We start from the raw sequence: 22,729 nt of genomic DNA, 5'->3' as shown, positions 1-22,729 counted from the left end.
AGATCCAGTGCTCAGGCAGGGGCGAACCCTGGATGATCCCAGGATAAACCTTAGGTCTAGCTGTGGCCTAAGCTTTTTTTTGGTGGGGGGAGGTAACACCATACTGAGTTACTGAGTAACTGAAATATATCGAATTTTTGACCCTTTCAACTCCTGCCACCCTTTTAGTCCCTGCTTTCTGGGGAGCAGTATCCTTCATATGGGAGAAGGCCCTACTGCCAATTACAGTATGTTCAATGCATGACAGAATGGCCACATATCGCTAAATGCTTCTCTAAAAAAAGTTTGCTTTAATTCCTTCCACACAGAAGAACGGTAGGAAGAACGGGAGGATTCTATGACTTCTATGTGGCTACATTAACATGTGCATGGAGTTGCATTTCACCTCACCTGCAGTCCAACGTGGTTTACCACCTCAGTGAGAAATAGGTCCGAAAGGAACACATTTTGAAAAGTGTTCCATTTGCAGCTCAGCATATCCTGGGCACATTTTGTGCAAGAGAAGGTTTATGAGCTGACAAAGATTCAAAATGGTGAGTGCAAAAATACAATTAACTCCTGCATGAAACAAACAAACAAAAATGCTTTAAGGTGGCTCCACAGCATATTAACATTTCTAGAGATAAGATGTAACTAACAAAAGAGGTCACATTTACAGCCCACGAATGAGTTTGGGTCTAAAATGATTCATACTTTTTTATTTTCTTTTTTAAAAGTGGTGGATACCTGTGGTAATGAGGCTAAAACAGCAGTGAAGGGGCTATATATTGGGTGTTTTTTTGAGGGGTGGGGAGGCAAAGCTCAGGACAGCTAGGTTGCTAAGTCAAGCACTGTGAAAAGTCAGCCGAAAATGGTCACAAGTGAGAGGCAAGTGGCATTTGACAGAGAGATCTGGCTGGGGGTGAGCCTAAATCTATTTTTGCTTTCTGTGTGTTTCAGCTGCAAATCGCTCACAGACCCACCTAGTGAGGGCCCCGCTGATGGTGGATGGGGCGGAGAGAGCAGGCGGCCCCTCCCCTGGTTACCTGCTGCTCCCCACAGGTTTAGCCTCTTCCCCTCCCAACACCCTCCTGTGTGTTTATTAACTACAGCTCAGGGAGACGTTTGCCAGAGAAAAGAATGGAGCCTTGTGTCCTGGGACCAGCCATTTGAACTGGGGTTTCTTCTACTTCTGCCATACCTGTGCCATTCAGGAAGAGGCTGCTAACCTGGGCAGGTAAACTTCAGTTCTGCACCTTTTCTGTTTGGATTTCAAGCGCATGCACCAGAGAAAGGTTCGCTTGCTTTGGGCCTTCTCTATATCCATAACTGCAGTAAGAATTAAGAATATATGTAGCTCTTCCTTAGATGCTGGCAATGTCGAAGCACAGGTGTTGGCTTTTTAGTTTTTACACATCTGGTGGCAATATATTATAATGTCAGTCATATGGAAAGATACTCTAAGGCTGTAATCATGTACCCACTTTCCTGAGAGTAAGTGCAATTGAATGTATCAATACATACATCTAAGTAGCCAGGTATAGGATTGTACTCTCAACGAGATCACACCAATCACAGGAGATGTCCTGACTTTTATGGTGGGTCATCTGTAAGTAGCTACTTAAATTGACGTAACAAAAAAGTGGATAACAAGGAATGGCTTGTGATGATCTGGAATGTCACAATAATGTGCAAATTAAATAGCTTTACTAGATCTTAAATGAGGAAGGGGCACGAAGAGAGCAAGAGAGAGATGTCTTGAATTTTTACAATGTTACAATCTATTAAAATGTAAATAAATACAAGATTACTGCCAACACTGTAATGTATTAAAAGACTATAAGAACAGAGGATTTGTATAATAATAAAAATAATACTATGCAATATTGTTATTTATTTAAAATATTTATATCCTGCCTTCCCTTATATAGTTCAAGTTGGCTAACAACAAAAATAATAAAATACATTGAATGTAAACAATATTTGTTTTGTGTATATTTTAAAATAATTAATATAAATGGTGCTTTGCCTGCTCTTGGCACTATTAGATCCTTCTTTGTGCTCACTGGACATTGTCTGTATTGTTTCTGGTTTTGCTTTTTTTCCAGAAGGACTGTAAGTTGGTACCTGGCCTTCTCAGGCTTTCTTAGTGGCAACCCCAGAGTTTGGGGTCCTGATGCCATCCTGCAGGTATGTCTCACCCGGCAGTGGTGCCTACCTTTTGCCTAGGAGAGTTGGGGACAGAATTCTTCACTGGAGAGTGTGTGTGTGTGTGTGTGAAAGGAAACTGGATCTGGAAATTTTGTCCAGGTTGCCCTTTTCTCCTCTTCCTGGGTATCTCTGTTGAGTGGAAATACACCTGGTCGCCTGCGGCATGGGGTAGGTCTAAATCAGGGCTGGGCAACACATGGGCCATGGGCTGCATGTAGCTCCTGCTGGGTTCCCCTGCTGCCGAAATCATGCTGCCAAAACCACTTCGCAATTTTTCAGGGGAACATGATTTGCGGCTAGCGCCTGCCTTGTTCTCAAGCAGAATTGCCCTCCCCAAAGCCTCCTGGAAGAGCGATTCTGTTTAGAAACAAGGCACATGCTCCCCACTAGGCTGGTTTCCCAGTAAAATCACTTCAATTTTGGCTGCTGCCACCACAACAAATTGAGCAATGGCAGATGCTGATTATAGCCCCCAAGTGCTGGAAATTGCCCACTCCTGATAAGGGCGATGATAAGGATTCTGATATTTCAATGTCCTCCCAAATGTTCTTTTTATATTGTCCATCACAAGCAATAATGAGTCCTTGTTGAGTTTTGGCTGCCTCTGTGGTAGAGCACATACTTTGGATGCAGAAGGCCACTGGTTCCTCCCCTAGCATCTCCAGTAAAAAGGGTATCAGGTCGCAGGGCTGGCAAAGACTCTTGCCTGAGGTCATGGTGCACTGCTGCCAGAGTAGGCATAGAATCATAGAACCATAGAATAGCAGAGTTGGAAGGCGCCTACAAGGCCATCGACTCCAACCCCCTGCTCAATGCAGGAATCCACCCTAAAGCATCCCTGACAGATGCTTGTCCAGCTGCCTCTTGAAGGCCTCTAGTGTGGGAGAGCCCACAACCTCCCTAGGGAACAGGTTCCATTGTCGTACTGCTCTAACAGTCAGGAAGTTTTTCCTGATGTCCAGCTGGAATCTGGCTTCCTTTAACTTGAGTCCGTTATTCTGTGTCCTGCACTCTGGGAGGATCGAGAAGAGATCCTGGCCCTTCTCTGTGTGACAACCTTTTAAGTATTTGAAGAGTGCTATCATGTCTCCCCTCAATCTTCTCTTCCAGGCTAAACATGCCCAGTTCTTTCAGTCTCTCTTCATAGGGCTTTGTTTCCAGGCCCCTGATCCTCCTGGTTGCCCTCCTCTGAACACGCTCCAGCTTGTCTGCACCCTTCTTGACTGAGCACATAGTATGATTTGGTACCAGGCAGGTTCATAGGTCCATCAATTGCTTTAATCTTTCTTTACTGCCTTCTTCCTTGTAACAAAGAGTTCACTCCAGCTGAGGAAGAGAAAAAACAAAGGGCAGGGACAAGGGTAGGCATCCTTGCATCACCCCATCTTCTGTTTGCTTTCCTCTTTCAGATTTCCCCCTCTCCACACCACTCTGCAGAGAAGCCTTCAATGAAGTTTCAGCTTTCAAGGCAGTGGTCTTGTTCACACAATCACTTTGTTCATGGCTTAAACAATGTGCTCAGCACAATTCAAATAACCACCGTCCAGGTGCAGCTTGTTGTGTCATCCAAACCAAGGAGGCATAGTTTGTTCGAGGGTTATATTGGAGAGTTGTTTAATCCTCCAACAAGCCATGCCACCCAGGTTTAGATGACCCAACAAGCTGCCCCTGGGCAGTGATTTTTCAAATTGCGCTGGGCATTCACTATGGCTTATACAAGCCGCTGTGGCTTATTTAAGCAATGTTGATTATGAAGAGAGACTGAAAGAACTGGGCATGTTTAGCCTGGAGAAGAGAAGATTGAGGGGAGACATGAGAGCACTCTTCAAATACTTAAAAGGTTGTCACACAGAGGAGGGCCAGGATCTCTTCTCGATCCTCCCAGAGTGCAGGACACGGAATAACGGGCTCAAGTTAAAGGAAACCAGATTCCAGCTGGACATCAGGAAAAACTTCCTGACTGTTAGAGCAGTGCGACAATGGAACCAGTTATCTAGGGAGGTTGTGGGCTCTCCCACACTAGAGGCTTTCAAGAGGCAGCTGGACAACATCTGTCAGGGATGCTTTAGGGTGGATTCCTGCATTGAGCAGGGCCTTGTAGGCCCCTTCCAACTCTACTATTCTGTGATTCTATGATCATGTGAACCAGCCCACAAAGTAGAGGTGGAAGATGTGCAATTAACTCTTTGCAATTGTTTCTCTTAGGTCAATCCAAAATATTTTGCTGTGGCAAGGAGCTGTCCTAGCACTTGTTCCAACATTGCAGATGTGTAACTCTGGGATCGTGCATGGGCTGTATATGACCTGAGAATTGCAGCCCCAGCGTCCTCTGCAACTTTGGAGGAAGTCTTGGGACAAACCACTCAGATCTCACACAGCTGCACTGGCACCACTAAAAATATCCCCGGGGGAGTAAAATATTACCTTTATTAGGACCAATCAAAGATTACAGTACAAGTTTTGAATTTCAACAGAAATACCATTCAGGCTGGATTAGGGATGTTGGATAAAACAAGAGGATCAAATAAGTCTGAATTTCTATGAATCGGACCCATTCATTCTACAGTGGACCAGCTTTTCCTGAGTTGCATGGATTCCACAGACTTGTGGACCAATTTTTTTTACTTTCTGGAATTTTATCCAAATTTAGTCACAGAAAAATACATTTTTAGAAAATCAGTGGAAAATGCACATTTTCCCCATAGGCTAAAGCATAAACATGCACTTTTGGTGGAATTTGTGCATCGGGGTTGTGCATTTTTCACAATGTGAATTTCCACACATGTGAATTTGTGCAAATCTGGGAAATTGAAAAAAAAATCTGATTCCATCAATGAGCAGACGATAGGACAAAGGGCACCGGGGCAATCCGTGAAATGTGGATGGAATGGATTTTACAAAATCCCTGCATCCCAAGGCTGAATTTTCTTTATTTATATTTATTACATTTTTATCCCACCTTTCCCCCCTCCAAAACGGCATACATAATCCTCCTGCGATCCATTTTATTCTCACAACAACAACCCTGTGAGGTAGGTTGGGCTGAGAGTCTGTGACTGGCCCAAAGTCACCCAGTGGGTTTCCATGGCTGAGTGGGGACTAGAAACTGGATCTCTCAACTCCTAGTCCAAACATATACAAACACAAAGGGTGTGTGTGTGTTTGACTAGCCCTTCTTTCTTTCTTTTCCTGTTTTAAAAAAACATTTATTTTGCTAGCCAGCCTGAAGAAGGATTCTGTGTAACTTGAAAGCATGCATACATCACAAAATTTAAATGCATACATACATTGTGAAATTAATTGGGGAATGAAGGTGCTTTGAGGGAAATATTGGAAACATCCCCCCCTTTTTAATTTTTCTCAATTTAACATCCAACCTGAAGTAGAGTTCTGTGCAACTTGAAAATTGTCAGATTGTATTGTGGACATTGGCTGGCAGTTCTCTCAAAGGGCAACCAAGAGGCTTCTAATTTTAGTATTAATTTCACATTTGAAATGGCCGAGGTTGGTTCCTGGCCTGACTTTGATCAAGTTCTAAGCATCATTCCTCCAGCCAGTGTTTTGTATTCATCCCGTACCACACACCTTTGGGATACCGTTGCCTTTGAATCAGTCTACATTTGTTGGTGGTGTTGGTTTTCCAGCGGTGGCAATTAAATGAGCAGCATTGCACTCATCTCAGTCATTATATATGTATTATAAACCCCCACAAACAAACTCAGAAATAATGATGTGTACATGCAGGAGGGGACGGAAGGAGAGAGACCCAAAAGGAGAAGCAGAAGTGCACGCGTAGCAGCTTGCAGTGAAGAGCAGCGATGTTAGATAGGCTTCCTGTTCCTGTAATAGCAAACAGCAACTCTGAGTTGTGTACTGGCTTCAGTTCTGTCTGTCTGCCCATACCTACCAAGACAGACAGACTGGAGAATAGACCATGAAAGCCTAATGGGCAGAGGGAGTGTTTGAGGTAGATGGACAGAAGCAAGGAAGGCGTAGTTGAAGCTGGGAAGTCGCATCAAAACATTAGACACTCACTTCTCCTTTATCGGCATCTTAGAGGGCGCTTCTCCATTTAATTTTTATTTTTACTGTACTTTGGATTTTGCCTGCTGTCCCCTGATAATAATGAGGTAAGGAAAGTGCTGGGAATGCAAGTGGGGGATCAATCATCTCTTTCCCAGGCTTTGAAAAAGCTCCTCCTGGGACTGGAGCTGGGAGGGTCCTATGTTCCGTGTGTGTGTGTGTGTGTCTGAGAGAAAGACAGTATGGTGGTGGTAGAGAGAAACCATTGTGTTAGTTACATCTGGTCTTAAGGGTTTTGGTGTTGGGGCTGAGATAGAGTTAAGAGCCTTTGCTTTCGATGCCTCACACTTTTTCCTTCCTGAAGTAAGGCCAGTTCCCATATGAATAATGTAACACTTAAAAAAATAATAATCCTGGATCTGCTACTATGCCTTTAGAATTTAGTAGTAATGTAGCCATTTTCTCTCTAGGCTGGGAAAAGGTCCAAGAGCTACATTTATTTATTTATTACATTTATATAACGCCCCATAGCTGAAGCGCTCTGGGCGGTTTGCAAAGGTTATGACTTCCGTGTTACTTTGACAGGTGTAAGGCCCATAAAAAAGGAAAGGAAAAGAAATAAAAGCGTCACACACCCCTCCATACATGTAGATCATTTCATTTCTCATCACTTGATTATTCAATATTTAATAACGGCAATTGAACGTGTAAACTGGCTCCATTTAAAAGCATTGTGTTTAAGGTGAGGCGAAGGTTGTGTTTGTGGTGTTTTATCTGGGCTGGTTAATTTACCTATGCAAGTTTCCAGTTGATACTCATTCCTAAATGACGGACATGCATGTGTAAACCAGCGCTTGGCTGGAACTTAGGCGAAGTGGGGTGGGGGGATGCAAAGGTGACCCTCCGTGGATTGTGGGAGAGCCTTGAGGCCTCCTCCTCAGGAGCACTGGACTGTGCTCTACCCTTCATCCATCTGCCTCTCTTCTCTCCCAATTTATGATGTCCTCCTTTTCTCTCCCGCTACCAGGTGGTTCCATCGTGACCTAAGTGGCATAGATGCAGAAGCCTTGCTCAAAGCACGAGGAGTTCATGGCAGTTTTCTGGCTCGTCCCAGCCGGAAGAACAAGGGGGATTTTTCCCTTTCTGTCAGGTAATTTTCCAGCTGTAAGTCTCCATCCCCATTGGTGGTATCCCAGTCCTATCCATGGGACTATTTGTTCTCTGCTAGTCCTTCTGTGTACACTTCCCATAAACAGCCCTGGCCTAACAGTACCCAAAGATGTTTCTCTGAAATTTATGGGGGAAATTATCCATGTCTTAATTTTAAAATGATATCCAGAAAACTCTGCAGCAAATTGGAATAGAGGATCCAAGGGCCAGATTGGAAGGGAGAAGGGGATTAGAGAGTGGACATGGTGAACCAAAGGGTGGCGGTGGTGGTGGCGGTGGACATTTGGGAGCCTGCTGCCTACTCTATATTTTTGTGAACCACCCAGGCTGCTTCGGCTGTTGAGCAGTATAAAAATGCAATAAATAAATAAAATAAATAAATATATGAACGTTAAGAAGGGCTGTGCTCAGTCAGACCAAAGGCCTGTCTAGTCAAGCATTCTCTTCAACTTGTGGCCAGCCAAATGCCATTGCATTTGTGCCATTGCCCTGAATCATGCATGGAATTTTATGGGGGCTCCAGACAACGTGGTCTTCCTCTTGGAACCCTGCTGTGTTTTCCCACAACTTCTTCCATCTTCTTTCTTACTATGGCAAATCCATTAAGAAAAAAGTTGGAATAGCTCCACAATGCCTTCTGGCCCTAGGACCCCTCTGTCTGGGGGTGTAGGTATGGGGGTTTCCTTTTTTTTTTTCTTTGTGGGTCTGGGAGAGAATTTTTTGGGTAAGTCCAGGGGTGGAGTCCAGTGAAAAAACCTACCAAAAATAAAAAATGAAGGAAAGGAAAGCTCACCGCTTTCCTGACAACTAGCCCCAAAACAAAAACCAACAAACAAGTTTCCAGGCCAGAGTTGGTAGCAACGCCATTTCTCTCCCAATTTCCAAACACTTCTGCTGCTTCACTGTTTCCGGGAAGTCATCAGAAATTTGAGCAGGAAGACCCTTTCCTGGCATTTGGTGGAGGCTGCGGACCTTCCCTCAGGGTCTTCCTCCAGTAGCTTCCTGCTTCTGTGCCAGTTCTGAGCCTCGTTCTTCTCTCTCCCTCCACTTTTGCCAGCTAGCTAGATGTTCAAATCCCACTGCCTGAGAACGTCACTTGTCTGACAAAACTCCTTTGGCTTCCTACAAAATTCTTCAGAAGTTTCATTTGAGGAAGGACCTAAAAGCTTGTTTGGGAATTTACACGGAGTGAAAATATCAGTGGCAATTCCAATGCTGCGGTCCCTGCCCACCTTGGGCACTTAGGTGGGGAAATTGTTTACTGCTTATAGAGCAAATGAAAACGTGTGAAGGGGAACCTTAATGGCAACCATTTATACTTTCCCGGGCACCCCACCTTTTAGTTTCTTTACCATGACATTTTGTCTGGTGCTCCTTCCAATTTATTTATTTATTTATTGCATTTCTACGCTGCCCAATAGCTGAAGTTTTTGAAAGAAAGGCTCCGATTCTGTTACATAACATCTTCTGGGATTGAGCCCTGGCATTTAATATGAGGCTAAGCCCAGTGAGCACAAGCTCTGCTTAACCTTTTCCCGTTCTCTTGGCTGACATTTCTTGAGCTCATGGAATGGGAAGGGGGTGGAGGAGGGGGATTTGTCCTATCTTGCCTTGCCGTGCTCTTCTCCCCATTTCCTAAGGCTACCAACCTTTCTTGACTAGATGCTTTTGCCTCTTCCTACAGAGTTGGTGACCAGGTAACCCACATTCGTATCCAGAATACAGGAGATTTTTATGACCTCTATGGAGGAGAAAAGTTTGCCACTTTGTCAGAATTGGTGGAATATTACACACAGCAGCAGGGATCCTTGCAAGATAAAGATGGAACCATCATAGACTTGAGGTATCCGCTGAACTGCTCTGATCCCACGACAGAGAGGTACGGACAAGACAGGCCTGCTTATGCCTGTAACTGAGCAGCGTTTCCCCCTCCCCTTTCTCCCTCCACTCTCGCCCTAGGGCTGTTTCCACATTACATTCGACGCACATACACTGCAGATTGATCTGAATACGTGTAGTTCTTCACATGTAAAATTCAACATATGTACAATACATGTACAACGTATACCGATTGCCCATCTGTACACATGTACAATTATTCACATGTAATTCAGTGTACATGTATTCATAAAGGGATGTCTGGATGATGACCCAGGATCCTTTTGCTCACCAAAGGGTGAGTGAATGCGTTGCTGCTGCCATATTCAAGCAACCTGATTAACAAACAGTAGAAATGAGTTGTTAATATTTTTTGGATAAGTAAATGGATTAAAAAACAAAACTACAGGCAGGCTGCTCATCAAAGTGGTGCTGCTTCTCTACACAGGAAAAAGCCCTTAGTGCGTTCAGTAGGGTTGCGCTCTCTGGAAAAGTTACTATTTCTACCTAAACCATTATAAATATAAGTAGTTTAATTTTGTAATGTTGTGGGGTTTTTTTTTTAAAAAGAAATTATCTACCCACTCAAAGCAATGTGATGAAACTTTGAAAATGGAATCAAATTGCTAATGAAAGTCCAAAATGTTCACTGACAAGAATTTGTTTAATAAAGAGGGTAAAAATTAGAAGGAAGCGATAGGAACAATTCAGATAACTATACAATTTAAGGTTCATTTCCAAACAAACAAACGTTTCTAAAAAAAATAATTAGGAGGGGATGGAGTCCAATAAATTTGTTATCCACGAGTGAGCCTCTCCAGATGTATTGGACCATCTCCCAGTTCTGTCTGGTTCTGACTGAAACTTGGAGCAGATTCACTGCTCCACTGGCGCAACCTCTGCTGCATAAGGCCCAGCCAGGATGAGCAATAGTCAGGAAAGCTCGGAGTTGCAGGCCACAACATCTGGAGGGCACCTAGTTGGACAAGGCTGGCTTAGGGTCTCCCGTGTCAGGTCGGCCTGCTGCCACACCACCCTGGGCTGGAATATGTGCTATATAAATAAATAAATAAATAAATAAATAAATAAATAAATAAATAATAATAATAGAATACAGCTGCAGGACTCAGCCTGCCTGCTGCTGCGTGAATGCGGTGTCACGATATTAGTCTGTAGTCCTCTCCTCCGCTATGTTCTCTAGCTGGTGCTTTGTTATTCCTTGTAGACTCCCCAGTCTCTTCCCTCTTTCAAAGCTTCCACACTCCCTCAGAATTGTCTCACAAAAAAACACCCCCTGGAACTCCTATAAAAAACCATCGCCAGAATCATCCTATGTAGAAATTTCTCAGGGCCAAAACCAGTTGTCGTTCAAGGATCCTGCGGGGGGCAGGGGGTACACTTTACGTGGTCACATAAAATTTAACCCACAATGAGCCATGGTGTCTGTGGGCGCTAAACTGCATATCCAACCCACCTTCTGGGGTTATCGTGCTGTGCAAACCCAGTGAGTGTGGCTTATGCAAGGATTAAACAACCCTCACATACCCTAAAATAGACCATGGATTATGTGAGGGTTGTTTAATCCTTGCATAAGCCACACTTCCCAAGTTTGCCTGACATGACAACCTCTGAGCGGGGGATGCATATTCAAAATGGTGGCAGCATGCGCCCCAGCCTCACCATGGGTTAAATAACCCACGGTGGATTATCGTGTTGCGTGAACAACCCCAACATATATTCACACAACTATACATGCATTCATTCAACCCAGGTACAGCTGTATGTGTGATCTGTACCCAGGGTTAAGTAGGACTCTAGTATTTGTGTAGATGCATGTAGACCATATGAACACACACATTCAGTGTAATGTGTAAATGCCCCTTCTCTCTTCCCTCAACGCCCATTGTTCCCTTTTTATTCTTTAATCGTTCTTATCTGGAGAGATTCACAATCTGCCTATTGCCATGTGATGAACTTTCAAGATCGGTCTGACTTATATTTGGAACTGGATTTCCTCTGTCTCACTGATTTGCTATTTTTGACACATCGTTAAACAAGAAAGTTGTGATGTGTCTAAGATTCAGAGTTTGTGCATGAAATACGCAGCAAAGAGCAATTAATCTTTACGGGGATATGTGTTGCTCTTTCTCTAGGCAACCTTATCCAACATCCCTTTCCGCCTCTGTTGCAAGTTTGTGTGTCATGTCTGTAGCACAGGGCGTAAATGTCAGAACATGTGTTTTTTTCCCGTAAGTTCACTCTGCTTTGTAATCAGGAGCAGGAATGGAGTCAAAGTGCTTTGACAGCTCACATGGTGGGGCCAGGTCTGTCCTCCGGCGGGACAGGCTGGTGTTCCCTTGCAAGGGATAATTATGTTTATTCTCTTTGCATGGTGTGTGGTGTGTGTGTGGTGTGTGTGTGTGTGTGTGTGTGTGTGTGTGTGTGTGTGTGTGTGTGTGTTTGCATCCAAAATGCAGCAGTTGGTCAGGGAACCTGCTGCTTCCTCCCTTGCGGTTGGAAAGTTCTGCCCTCCAGGCACTTACGAAAGCTCTTCTCCCTCCCCGCCCCCAAGATTTTCCATCACGTGGCTTCCTCCCATCTAGGTCCCTTGAGCTTAACTGTTTCCTCCCTGCAGAGGAGAGAGGCCCACTCAGCAACTGCCAGTCCTGGTCATTCCTAACATTTAAAATGGTGACAATAGTAATTTCTGGGCATCGTTGTTTCTTCAAGAAAAGGTTCAAAAGTAAAGGCAGGAAGAGCCCTAAAAGTCCTCAAATAGTTATTTAAACACGCACCTCATTTGTTTCATGTATTACAGGGATTCATTCCCTGCCCTTTATTCAAATTCATTCAAACCAGGCCCACATAAACCAAGTGAAGCCAGCCAGGTGCTTTGACAGCTACTCAGGTTTTCCCAGCCCTGGTTAGGCAGAAACCCCCCAAGTCCATTTGCCAACCTCCTGGTGGGCTGCCGCTCACATGGGCCAAGGTGGTTCACACATTGTACAGGCCTGATCTAACCCTCATGACTTTTCAGCAGGTTCAGATGGCTCCTGAAATGAGAAGGGCCCTGAAAAACGAAAATAAAATCCTCATCTTTGGGCTGGGATGAGGTAATTTCTCTCAGTTCTGGCCCATATTATTCACCTTTATTTCATTTATTTTTCCATATGATCTAGCTCTGCATGATAGAAGTGTAATATAGATTTATATTTATTTGTTACATTTATATACCGCCCCATAGCTGAAGCTCTCTGGGCGGTTTACAAATGGACATTGTCAAGGCCTCTTACTTATTACTGCATGCTGCATACAATTTTTTGTTTCCTTTCTTAAATATGAAAGTAATGCATAATTAGACTCCACAGAATTTGATTTGTATTAGACCTACAATATTTTTAAACACAGAGACACATGTATGGACACCAGAATTATAGACTCACCTTTGGAGGAAACTGAAAGATGTTCAGTGACAAAAACTGCAAACAGTGTTGCTAGCCAGCTATTATTTTATTGAATTTGACAAGAAACCAGGATTGGAGTCTGAGAAACTGGTAAACTCCAGATATTGTCAGACTTTAATTTATTTGAAACAGTTTGGGACCAAGTTACTTGAATGACTACCTTCACCCATATTGGCCTGCCTGCACTTTAAGATCAGAAACAGAGGCCCTTCTTATTTGCCCACCCTTGAGAGCCATTAGGTGGGTGTCCACACGGGAGAGGGTCTTCTCTGCAGTGGCCCCACGACTTTGGAACAAGCTCCCATCAGAGGTCCTTGCAGTTTTTAAGAAGGCCTTGAAAACATTATTTTACCGTGGCCTCCTTGTGATACGAGTTGCCGTTGTTGCTGCTGGTTTTACTGTTAGATTTTATTGTTTTTAATTGCTATTTTATTGTGTTTATGTTTTTATTGCTTTTAAGATTTTAACTTTTTATGTATTTTATTGATGTAAGTCACCTTGCGAGGACTTCTGCCCTGAAAGGTGGCCAAGAAATGTTTTAAATAAATAAATAAAAAATTAATTTAAGGTGATGAACAGCAGATAGGATAAAAGAATAAAAACACCATGTTAAAATAATTACAATTAAAAAACCCAAACAGAGTTCTGATAAAACCAAGTTCTGATAGAACTCAAGGAAGGCTTCCTGAGACAATACTTTCTGGAGGTGCGGGATGCAACACAATGTTGACGCCTGCCTGACTTCCAAAGCCAGGGAGGAATTCTGCTCTGGTTTCACCCCTTCAGGCTCCATCTATGACCCACCAGGTTTTGCCTTGGCTCTGATGGTTCTGGCTCCACCCTTTGGCCCTGTTCAAGGAGCAAGTATTTGTAGGGTGACCATCTGAAAAGGAGGACAGGGCTCCTGTATCTTTAACAGTTGCATAGAAAAGGGAATTTCAGCAGGTATCATTTTTATACATTCAGCACCTGATGAAATTCCCTCATCATCATAACAGTTAAAGCTATACTATACTATGCTAGCTATACTTGAGTGACCAGATATAAAAAAGGGCAGACCTTCTGCAGCTTATATTTTGGAACTCACTGGCATCCTTAATTACAGTTAAAATAGTCCATGTTTATTGTTAACATGTCTGAAAAAGATGTGAAAATCAACACATATTGATTTGGCCTACACAGACTGGGTTCGGAGAACACAATAACCAATGGTGGGTTAAATAGTCAAGGGTTGGTTATTGTATCATGTGTCAGGTCTTTTTCACACCACGGTTAGTTATTCGGCGGAAATAATCAATGCAAATAACCAATGCTGTGCTGAGTTTATTATTTGAACAACCGCTGGTTATCGTGTTGTGCGTCGGGCACCTTTGACTATATCAGTGCATGCAGTTGATTATTTTTTGGCAATTACAGAGTCCCTTGGCCAGAGTGACCAAAGTGGTGGCTGCCGCTCTACTCCAGCTGGCAGAACTCATAATGGCTGATGGGATACCAGCGGGAGGACTGAGGGGGCAAAGAGGGCAAGGTGTGTGAAAAAGCTCCATCACACCTACACATTTGTCCTGGTTTTCCCTTGAATTATCCCACTTCGTTTCCATAGCGTATGAAAGCTTGCAAACTTACACTTGTGCGCTTGTACGTCCCAAGCGTCTTTACACCTCTCCTGTAGCGCTTGCTGTTACCCTGCTGAGGTTCACTCTCACACCTTGTTGTTTTCGCCATCACCTCAGCCCATTGATCTCCTTTGTACCTCCCCCTACAGTTTATTGGTTGTTGGAAGTTGGACAACTCCCCCTCCATTCATCCTGTCGGACAGTGTTGCACTGGGAGTAGCTTCTCTTGTTATTGTTGCCTAGGCTATGCCCATTTCCCTCACCCTTCCTGGAGGCTTTGGAGCGTGAACATACTAAAATCAGATGAAGGCTTCTTACCTTTGAGTAAACCACATTAAATAGAGACTTACTTCTGAGTAAACAGAAATAAGACCTCAGAAGAAAGCATAGGGTTGCAGAGAACGTCTTTCCAGTTTGCTCAAAAAGCTTCTGAGTGACCATACTATTAAAAGTCAGTTCTATATGTGTTTACTCAGAAGTAAGTCTCTCTCTGTTCAATGGGGTTTATTCAAAAGTAAGCATTCATCGGATTTTAGTATGACTTGGATGCAAATGCAGTTGAAATCAATGGGATTTACTCCTGAGTAAGGGAACCAGCAGATCTGTGGTTTATGAACCTGGAGATGCACAGCTTCTCATAATCAAAGGAAAGGAAGATCAATCCTTCACACTTGTGGACTACCAGGAAAATGGGTTTGGGGGGGATTTAAAAATCATTAAAAAATCAAGGGATGAACCAATCTGACTCAGACTTGGCATGCTAAAGCACTCCTTAAGAACTATCACCATGCCAAGTTTGAACTCTTTATCTTTAAAACTTACACAGATGTAAGCATTTTGGTTACCTTGGAGCAAAGGAGGGGACCTGACCATCTTTATAAAAGAAATTAAAATGATTGTTCATCTGCCCACCCTTTGAAATGAGCAAAACAAACCTTTGTTCCTCTCTCCCTGTAAACCTTTCCCAAGTGGCGGGGTTTGAGATTTCACCGGCATCGTAGCATTCCAGGTGAAAAAATACATGAGCTGAAAGGGTGCAACAATGCACAGATGTGAAAGTGCCCAGCCCTCAACTTGCTAAGGAAACGGAGGAGGAAACCGTGGATGAAAACTGGGGCTTGTCTTGATGAAGGGTTTGCCCCAGGGTCGATTCACAGTAGTGGCAGGTCATCTACATGATGCAGCCTCCATTGCGAAGCCATCCAGGGGCAAACACCAGAAACTCCACTGAAAAGGAGTCAGGTACTTACCCTGACTTTTTTTCTGCGGAGGTGTGTCACAGCCAATGACGCCCCCTGATTGGTTGCCATTGGCTGTGACAAGGAAGGGGGCAGACCTCCAGGAGCTTAGGAGAGCCCCGTGCCCTGTAGTAAATAAAAAAAATAAAAACATTGGGGGGGAGGACAGGAACAGGGCCCATTCCCCCCCCCCCGGGGTTTTTTTTAAAATTTTATTATCTATATCTGCGCAGCTTTGCAAATACAGATAAAAAACCGGGGGGGGGGAGGAACGAGCAGCCAAAGGGAGGTCAGAAGCAGGACAGGTGGTTAAGGGCACCCTGCGTTTCTCTCCTTGACCTCCTTTGGCAGCCTTGTTCTTCCTCGATCCCTCCTGGTGCTCAGTGCCGCAGCAGAAAGTTCGTACTTGCATTCCTTGCCGGGAAGGCATGCAAGTGCGGGAGCTGGGGGCCTTGCGCCGCCAAAGCACAGCCATCAAAACAGGGGCCTGGATAAAAAACGTAGGTGTGATGGAGCCCTAGGTGTCGTCAATACTGGAATGAACCCAACTCTATCTCTCCTTTTCATCAAATCCAGGTGAGGCAGTGGATGTTCTGAATCAGTGCCTGGGGGTAGCAATGGACTGGTGGAGGCCCAATCAATCTCCGTCCAGACAAGGCACCTTCAGAGATTCTTCTTGGGTACCTCTGCCAAATAAAGTGAAGCAGGTGGCTACTAGAGAAAGGGTCTTTTCAATGGTGGCATCCCAGGCATGGAATACACGGCGAGGCTCACCTGGCATCTACATGGTGTGTTTTGCAGGACTTTCAGTCTTAAAAACACACACCATTTAGTGGTTTTTAGAGCTTTTGTACAAGCGTTATTCCCCATTCTGATTTTATTGCAGTTTTATTCTACTATTGTCTATGTTTTATTTGTATATTTTACTGATTTAACTTTTACTGTAAACTGATCGTTTTTGTTATAGGGTGATACATATATAAGTAAAGTTCTGCGTTGGTTTTAAATGTATTGTCTGGAAACAACAAAGTTAGGAGCTTGCTCAGAAGTAATTATGAAGTGTGTGTGTGTGTGTGTGTGTGCGTGTGTGTATCAATCAATGAGGCGGTTAGCTGTACTTTTTAAACAAAATGTGGTCAAAGGATATAATTAAATTGCAGTGCTTTGGGTTAAATAGGTAACATACTCTGCCTTCTATTTAAGCCGTTTCACATGACATTGGTGATAGAGACTTCAGGGGAAGTGAATTAGGAATGCTATTTAAGGAGAGTGATATCCGTTGTTTTTCTATTTCAAACTGCATAATCTTGAATATAACTAAGAATATATGTCTTACTCTCCCCCACCCTCCATTATCTAAATATAACATGGCACCCCTTAAAGTGAAGACACTTCACTGCTGGCCAGGTGTCAGAGTAGTCATTTGTTCGGCCAAAACTTTGAGAGAAGAAGCCTGGGGTGGGAGGTGAGAAGCCTGACTTCACTCACAACCACTCTGCTCCAAATCCTTCCCCTGCAAGCAGCTTTTCTTTGCAAAGAGTACAAATGGAATTATTATTATTATTATTATTATTATTTGCATTTGTATACTGCCCCATAGCCGAAGCTCTCTGTGCGGTTTTACATAAGATTAAGACACTTAAAAACAATATACAAAAATTAAAAACCACAAAAACATACAATATACACATACATTTAAAACTGCTATAACAACTTAAAAAAATATGAGCCTAAAAGAACAGACCCAGGCTAATCACATATTGCTAAATGCCTGGGAGAAGAGAAAAGTCTTAACCTGGCACCGAAAAGATAACAAAGTTGGTGCCAGGCAGGCCTTGTCAGGGAGATTGTTCTACAGTTGGGGGGCCACCACAGAGAAGGCCGTCTCTCTTGTTGCCATCCTCTAAGCTTCCCTCGGAGTGGGCACCCAGAGGAGGACCTTAGATGTTGAGCGTAGTGTTCTGGTAGGTTCATGTTGGGAGAGGCGTTCCATCAGGTATTGTGGCCCCAAGCCGTGTAAGGCTTTCTAGGTTAAAACCAGCACCTTGAATCGGGCTTGGAAACATACAAGCAGCCAATGCAAGCGGGCGAGAGTCAGTCTTATACGCTCAACCCTTCTGGTCCCTGTTATCAATCTGGCTGCTGCATTTTGCACATGCTGCAGCTTCCAAAGCTTTTTGTGTCACATCTGGATAGTCCCTGAGCATGCGACAGAATGATCCTTTCTGACTTCCTGAATGAAAATCCTGAGTACCAAAGATTCGTTAATAAGATACACCACCATTGGGCACCCCCAGCATTACACCGGCACAATCCCACTGCTGGCACATCTCTGTTGGCAGAGGGGTTCCGAAAGGGTGGTGGATATTGTGCCAGCTGCACTGGTTACTGGTCCATTAACATCGGACAGAGAGGCCCTTCTCATTTGTGCACCCGTGAGAACAATTAGGTGGGTGGTCATGTGGGAGAGGGCCTTCTCGGCACCAGCACTACCCCTTTGGAACAATCTCCCATCTTCTTGCCATTGTTGTTCTTGCTGGTTTCATTGCTGTCTTTTATTGTTTTTAGTTGCTATTTTATTGTGTTTATATTTTATTGCTTTTAATATTTTAACTGTTCATGGGCACATCTACACAAAGGGTTTGTCCTGGGGTTGCTTCACAGTAGCGGCAAATCATCTACATGACCCAGCCACCATTGAGAAGCTGTCCAGGGGCAAATCCTGGAAACTCTACTCCAAAAAAGTCAGGCACTTACCCTGACTTTTTTGGACAGGGAGGCATGCCACAGCTGATGGCGACGGCTGATTGGTTGCCATGGTTGGCCCCGCACCTCTAGAAAAGTACAAAAAATAAAAATGGGGGGGGGGAGGAGAGGAACAGGGCCATTCCTTCTCCCCCTTTTTTAATTTTGTAATCTCTATCTACGGAACTTCACAGAAACATATAATAAAAATAAAAATGCAGGGTGGGGGAAGGAACGAGGCAGCAGAAGAGGATGCGAGAGGGACTGGGAGAACCACTTCTCCTCCCTCTGGCTGCCTGTTCCTCCCCTTCTTTTTAAAATTTTCTAATCTCTATCTGCGGAGCTCCGCAGAAATATATAATAAAAAATAAAAACGGGGGGGGGGGAGGAATGAGGCAACCAGAGGGAGGAGAAGTGGTTCTCCCAGGCCCTCTTGCGTCCTCCTCTGCTGCCTTGTTCCTTTCCTCCCCGCTTTTGTTTGTTTTTCTTTTCCAGAAGTGCAGGCTAGAAAAATAGCACTTGCCTTCCTTCCCGTGCAGATTCCGGAAAGGAAGGCAAGTGTGGGTGCAAGGCACCTTGCAGCGCCAAAGCACCTCCATAAGGATGGGGACCATATGTATTTTATTGTTGTAAACCACATTCTGAGGACTTCTGCCCTGAAAGGCGGCCAAGAAATGTTTTGAATAAATAAATAAATAAATAAATAAATAAATAAATAAAAATTGTGGCTGTCTCCCCAGGGTGACCATATGACAGGAAAAACCCAGATTTGTCAGGATTTTTGGTAACAAATCCAGGAAGGGGGAAAATATGAAATTTGAAGAAAAATCCTGATTTTCCCCATCCTTCCCACCCAAAGGCCAGCTCTACTTCAATGGGATTTAACAAAAATGCTTACAGCTCTGTCATTTTTAAAGATAAAGAGATGAAACTTGGCACCATGATAGCTCTTAGGTAGGGCTTTAGCCATGCCAAGTTTGAATCAGCTCTGTTCATCCGTTGATTTTTACGAATGTTTTAAAGTTTGAGGTTTTAAAATTATTAGTATTATTTTTAAATGTCATATTTAAAGTTAAAGAGATGAAACTTGGCACCATGATAGCTGTTAAGTATGGCTTTAGCCATGCCAAGTTTGAAGCAGATCCATTCATCCGTTGATTTTTGAGGATTTTTTTAATGTTCAAGGTTTTAAAATTATTATTTTTAAAAACCGCTGGAGCCATATCCTTCAAGTTCAGGTTGTCAAACCCTAATGTTAGAGTAGAGAAACTTGTGATAATCATATAGAAGTTTTTTTTAAAAAATTGAAATTTAAAAATAAAACAGCCAGCCAGCTGCAAGCCCCATTAACAGCAGCAGCTTGCAGAGGAGTGACAATACAAACAAAAAAGATATTTGAGGGAAGGGCAGAATGTATCACACACAGAGTATAGCAAAAGCTTCAAAGTACAGCAAAAGCGACAAAAGTAAGAGTGAGTGAATTTCAGATATGTTGAATGTCTCACTTGTTCATTTCAGTGATTTTAATGTTAAGATGTTATGTAGAACAAGTTTGTCTTAATTGCGTGCTGTGAAATCAAATATGTGACAAATGATATGTTCTGGAGAGTACACGCCCCCTGGGGCTGGACATGTTGGTGGGCACGCCCCCTTGGGGCCTGACCATGTTGTCCTCCTTTTTGGTTTCCAAAATATAGTCAGTCGCCCTACAGCAGCATTGCATGTCTGTTGGAACCTTCTGAACCTGGCATCTGAGGTTGGGGTGGGTGGGTGTTGGCACGCGACTGCATGATTGGTTATGCCAGTGGTGTCTCCAGTGGACTCCACGGCTGTTGTAACCTTCTATGTTTCCTGGAGTGCTTTTGCCTCATCTTCCGTGCATTGTTGAGACTGCATAGGATCCAGTCTTAGTTATGCTGATGTATTGTCTAGGCAAACGTGGGTTTGGGAACTTTGGCCTCTGCAATAGCAGAACAGAACTGACTTAGCATACAGTATTGTTATAAGGATTGCTGAGATCATGTACAAGATACAATAGGATGCTGCTCTGTACATTATTATCAATAACAGTTATTTACTAATATTGTCATTGCTATGGTGAGCAGGGTATCTTTCAGCAAACAAGATTTTATTATCTAACTCTGCCACTTCTAAGGATTTTAATTTTTTTTTCATTCTTAGGTGTTAATATTGCATGTTTATTTTTAATGTATTACTGTTTTTTGTTTTCTTTTGTTTTTGTAACCCATTTTGGGTGCTTCTAGGTTGAAGAGTGTGATATAAGTATTTAATATTACTATTAAGAATATTGTTATTGAAATGGAGATGCACTGGCAATAATAAAACATTGTCCTACTTTTTCCATAGACAGGCTTTTTCCTTTGTAATTCAATGGGGTTTGTGTAGTCAAATGTGCACATTCTTTTAAAATGCTGACCATGTAAGAGCTTGCAATAAAAATGGAAAAGGCCAGACAAAGAAGCCTCTGATAGCAGAGCTCACTAAATACGTGCATGCGCACAAAATCAGATAATGGTGGAGGGCAATTAGTGACGAATAAGGGCTATGGACAGAGGCATCCCAAAAAGTTTTACTGCCCATGCAAAAGAAAGAAAGAAAGAAAGAATCCAACTTCTATCTCAAACTGTTGGCGCAGGTGACTTTTGGGATGGCACAAGGCTTGCCAGATCATCTGATGCTCCGTCTTTTCCTTCCTGTTCCTGGGCCATGTACTGTACGTCCCACACTGTTTCCATTACCCCAGTCATGCTCCAGACACTGTTACCCTCCTTTTGCAAAGCCTACTTCTTTTCTCCTCTCCTTCTCCTAGATGGTACCATGGGCATCTTTCTGGCCCAGCAGCTGAGACCTTACTCCAAACCAAGGCTGCGCCATGGACCTTCTTGGTGCGTGAAAGCCTTAGCAAGCCTGGCGATTTTGTGCTGTCTGTCCTGACTGACCAGCCTAAAACTGGGACTGATGCTACTCTGACTGGAGCCACCAGCAACCCCAAAGTGCGATTCAAAGTCACCCATGTCAAGGTCATCTGTGAGGTGAGAAGCTGAGTAGAGAGGGGAGGGGGGAGACAGAATACTTTTTTGTTCCTATAGGACAGTGTTCAAAGCACTCTCAGTTGCCATCTCTTGTGATCTCAGATTAAGAAACCAGCAAGAACCCTTCGAGTCTAATGTATGTATTGATTGTGATTTCCTTTGTCGTATTTATATCCCACCCTTCTTGAGGCAGGTTCCTCCCATTTTATCTTCACAGCACCCGTGTGGGATAGGTTAAGGTGTGGTAACGGTGACTGAGCCAAGGGCAGCCAGTAAAGCTTTGTGGCTGAGTGGGGATTTGGACCGTGGTCTCTCCAATCTGAAATCCAGTGCTCTAGCAATGGCGCACACTGGATGTTATATCTGTCCGTGGATCTGCTGTAGCAACAATTTAAACCTTTGGGCAGTTTTAGCTCTATTAGAAGGGAGCTAAAACACTGAAACGTTCAGTGAAAATCTGAGACTTTGCAACCCTAACAATGGTAAAGAATTACTTTTTAAAAGCAGAGATGACCAAATTCTCCCCAGTCAGATTCATAATTAATTAAATTGATTGGGGTTGGTTATTTATATAGCACCATTATTATTTATGGTTTTACGGAGTGACATAGGCAAAGGTAGGTCTGAATAACAACAACAACAACAACTTAAAGTATAAAACTAGTAGAAAACATGGCCTTCTCCACTCTGTCCTCTCTCTGGAAGCTGATGCAAAGTAGGAGCAGCGAGGATGATCCATCTGATTTGCACCAGGTTTGTGAGACTTTGGACACCCCTGAATATCTCACCTCTCTCATCTCACACTATTGCCCCACTCGTGCTCTTCGCTCCACTGACGCCATGTTTCTCGCCTGCCCAAGGGCCTCTACTTCCCTTGCTCGGCTTTGTCCATTTTCTTCTGCTGCCCCTTACGCCTGGAACGCTCTTCCAGAACATCTGAGATCCACAAGTTCAATCGCAGCTTTTAAAGCTCAGCTAAAAACTTTTCTTTTTCCTAAAGCTTTTAAAACTTAATGCTGTTTGGACTTTATACTGTTAGTTTTACCCTACCCTGTGCCTGTTTGCATTCTCTTCCCCTCCTTATTGCTTTACTATGATTTTAATAGAATGTAAGCCTATGCGGCAGGGTCTTGCTATTTACTGTTTTACTCTGTACAGCACCATGTACATAGATGGCGCTATATAAATAAATAAATAAATAATAATAATAATAATAATAATAATAAATAATATAAAACTGTGCATTCAGAATGGGTGGGGGTCATGGGAGTTAGAGTTTCCATAATGTCCAGCCACCCCAAGAATGTCCAAGGCCTCCATGAGACGAGCTTCCTTCGCATTATGAATGGCTG

The 22,729-nt window shown here is 43.4% G+C and overlaps 1 protein-coding gene across 2 annotated transcripts in view; it reads left to right on the top strand.

Annotated features, from left to right (window-relative positions):
• Positions 1-1,063: 1,063 nt before the first annotated feature.
• Positions 1,064-22,729, top strand: part of PTPN6 (protein tyrosine phosphatase non-receptor type 6) — a 41,619-nt gene continuing 19,953 nt past the window's right edge. The window contains exons 1-5 of one of the 2 annotated variants that reach the window (XM_063128960.1): positions 1,064-1,216; positions 2,091-2,169; positions 7,241-7,363; positions 9,068-9,262; positions 21,155-21,377. In XM_063128960.1, the coding sequence (XP_062985030.1) occupies positions 2,156-2,169; positions 7,241-7,363; positions 9,068-9,262; positions 21,155-21,377 (555 nt within the window). In that variant the 5' untranslated portion in view covers positions 1,064-1,216; positions 2,091-2,155. Of the gene's footprint in view, positions 1,217-2,087; positions 2,170-7,240; positions 7,364-9,067; positions 9,263-21,154; positions 21,378-22,729 lie in introns of both variants that reach the window. The other variant, XM_063128959.1, reaches the window with a different exon arrangement.

Source organism: Elgaria multicarinata, chromosome 6, assembly GCF_023053635.1.
Source record: "Elgaria multicarinata webbii isolate HBS135686 ecotype San Diego chromosome 6, rElgMul1.1.pri, whole genome shotgun sequence".
In the NCBI taxonomy this organism is placed as follows: Eukaryota; Metazoa; Chordata; class Lepidosauria; order Squamata; family Anguidae; genus Elgaria; species Elgaria multicarinata.
The sequence above is the reverse complement of the archived record's forward strand: the minus strand, read 5'-3'. Positions and strand labels throughout refer to the sequence as shown.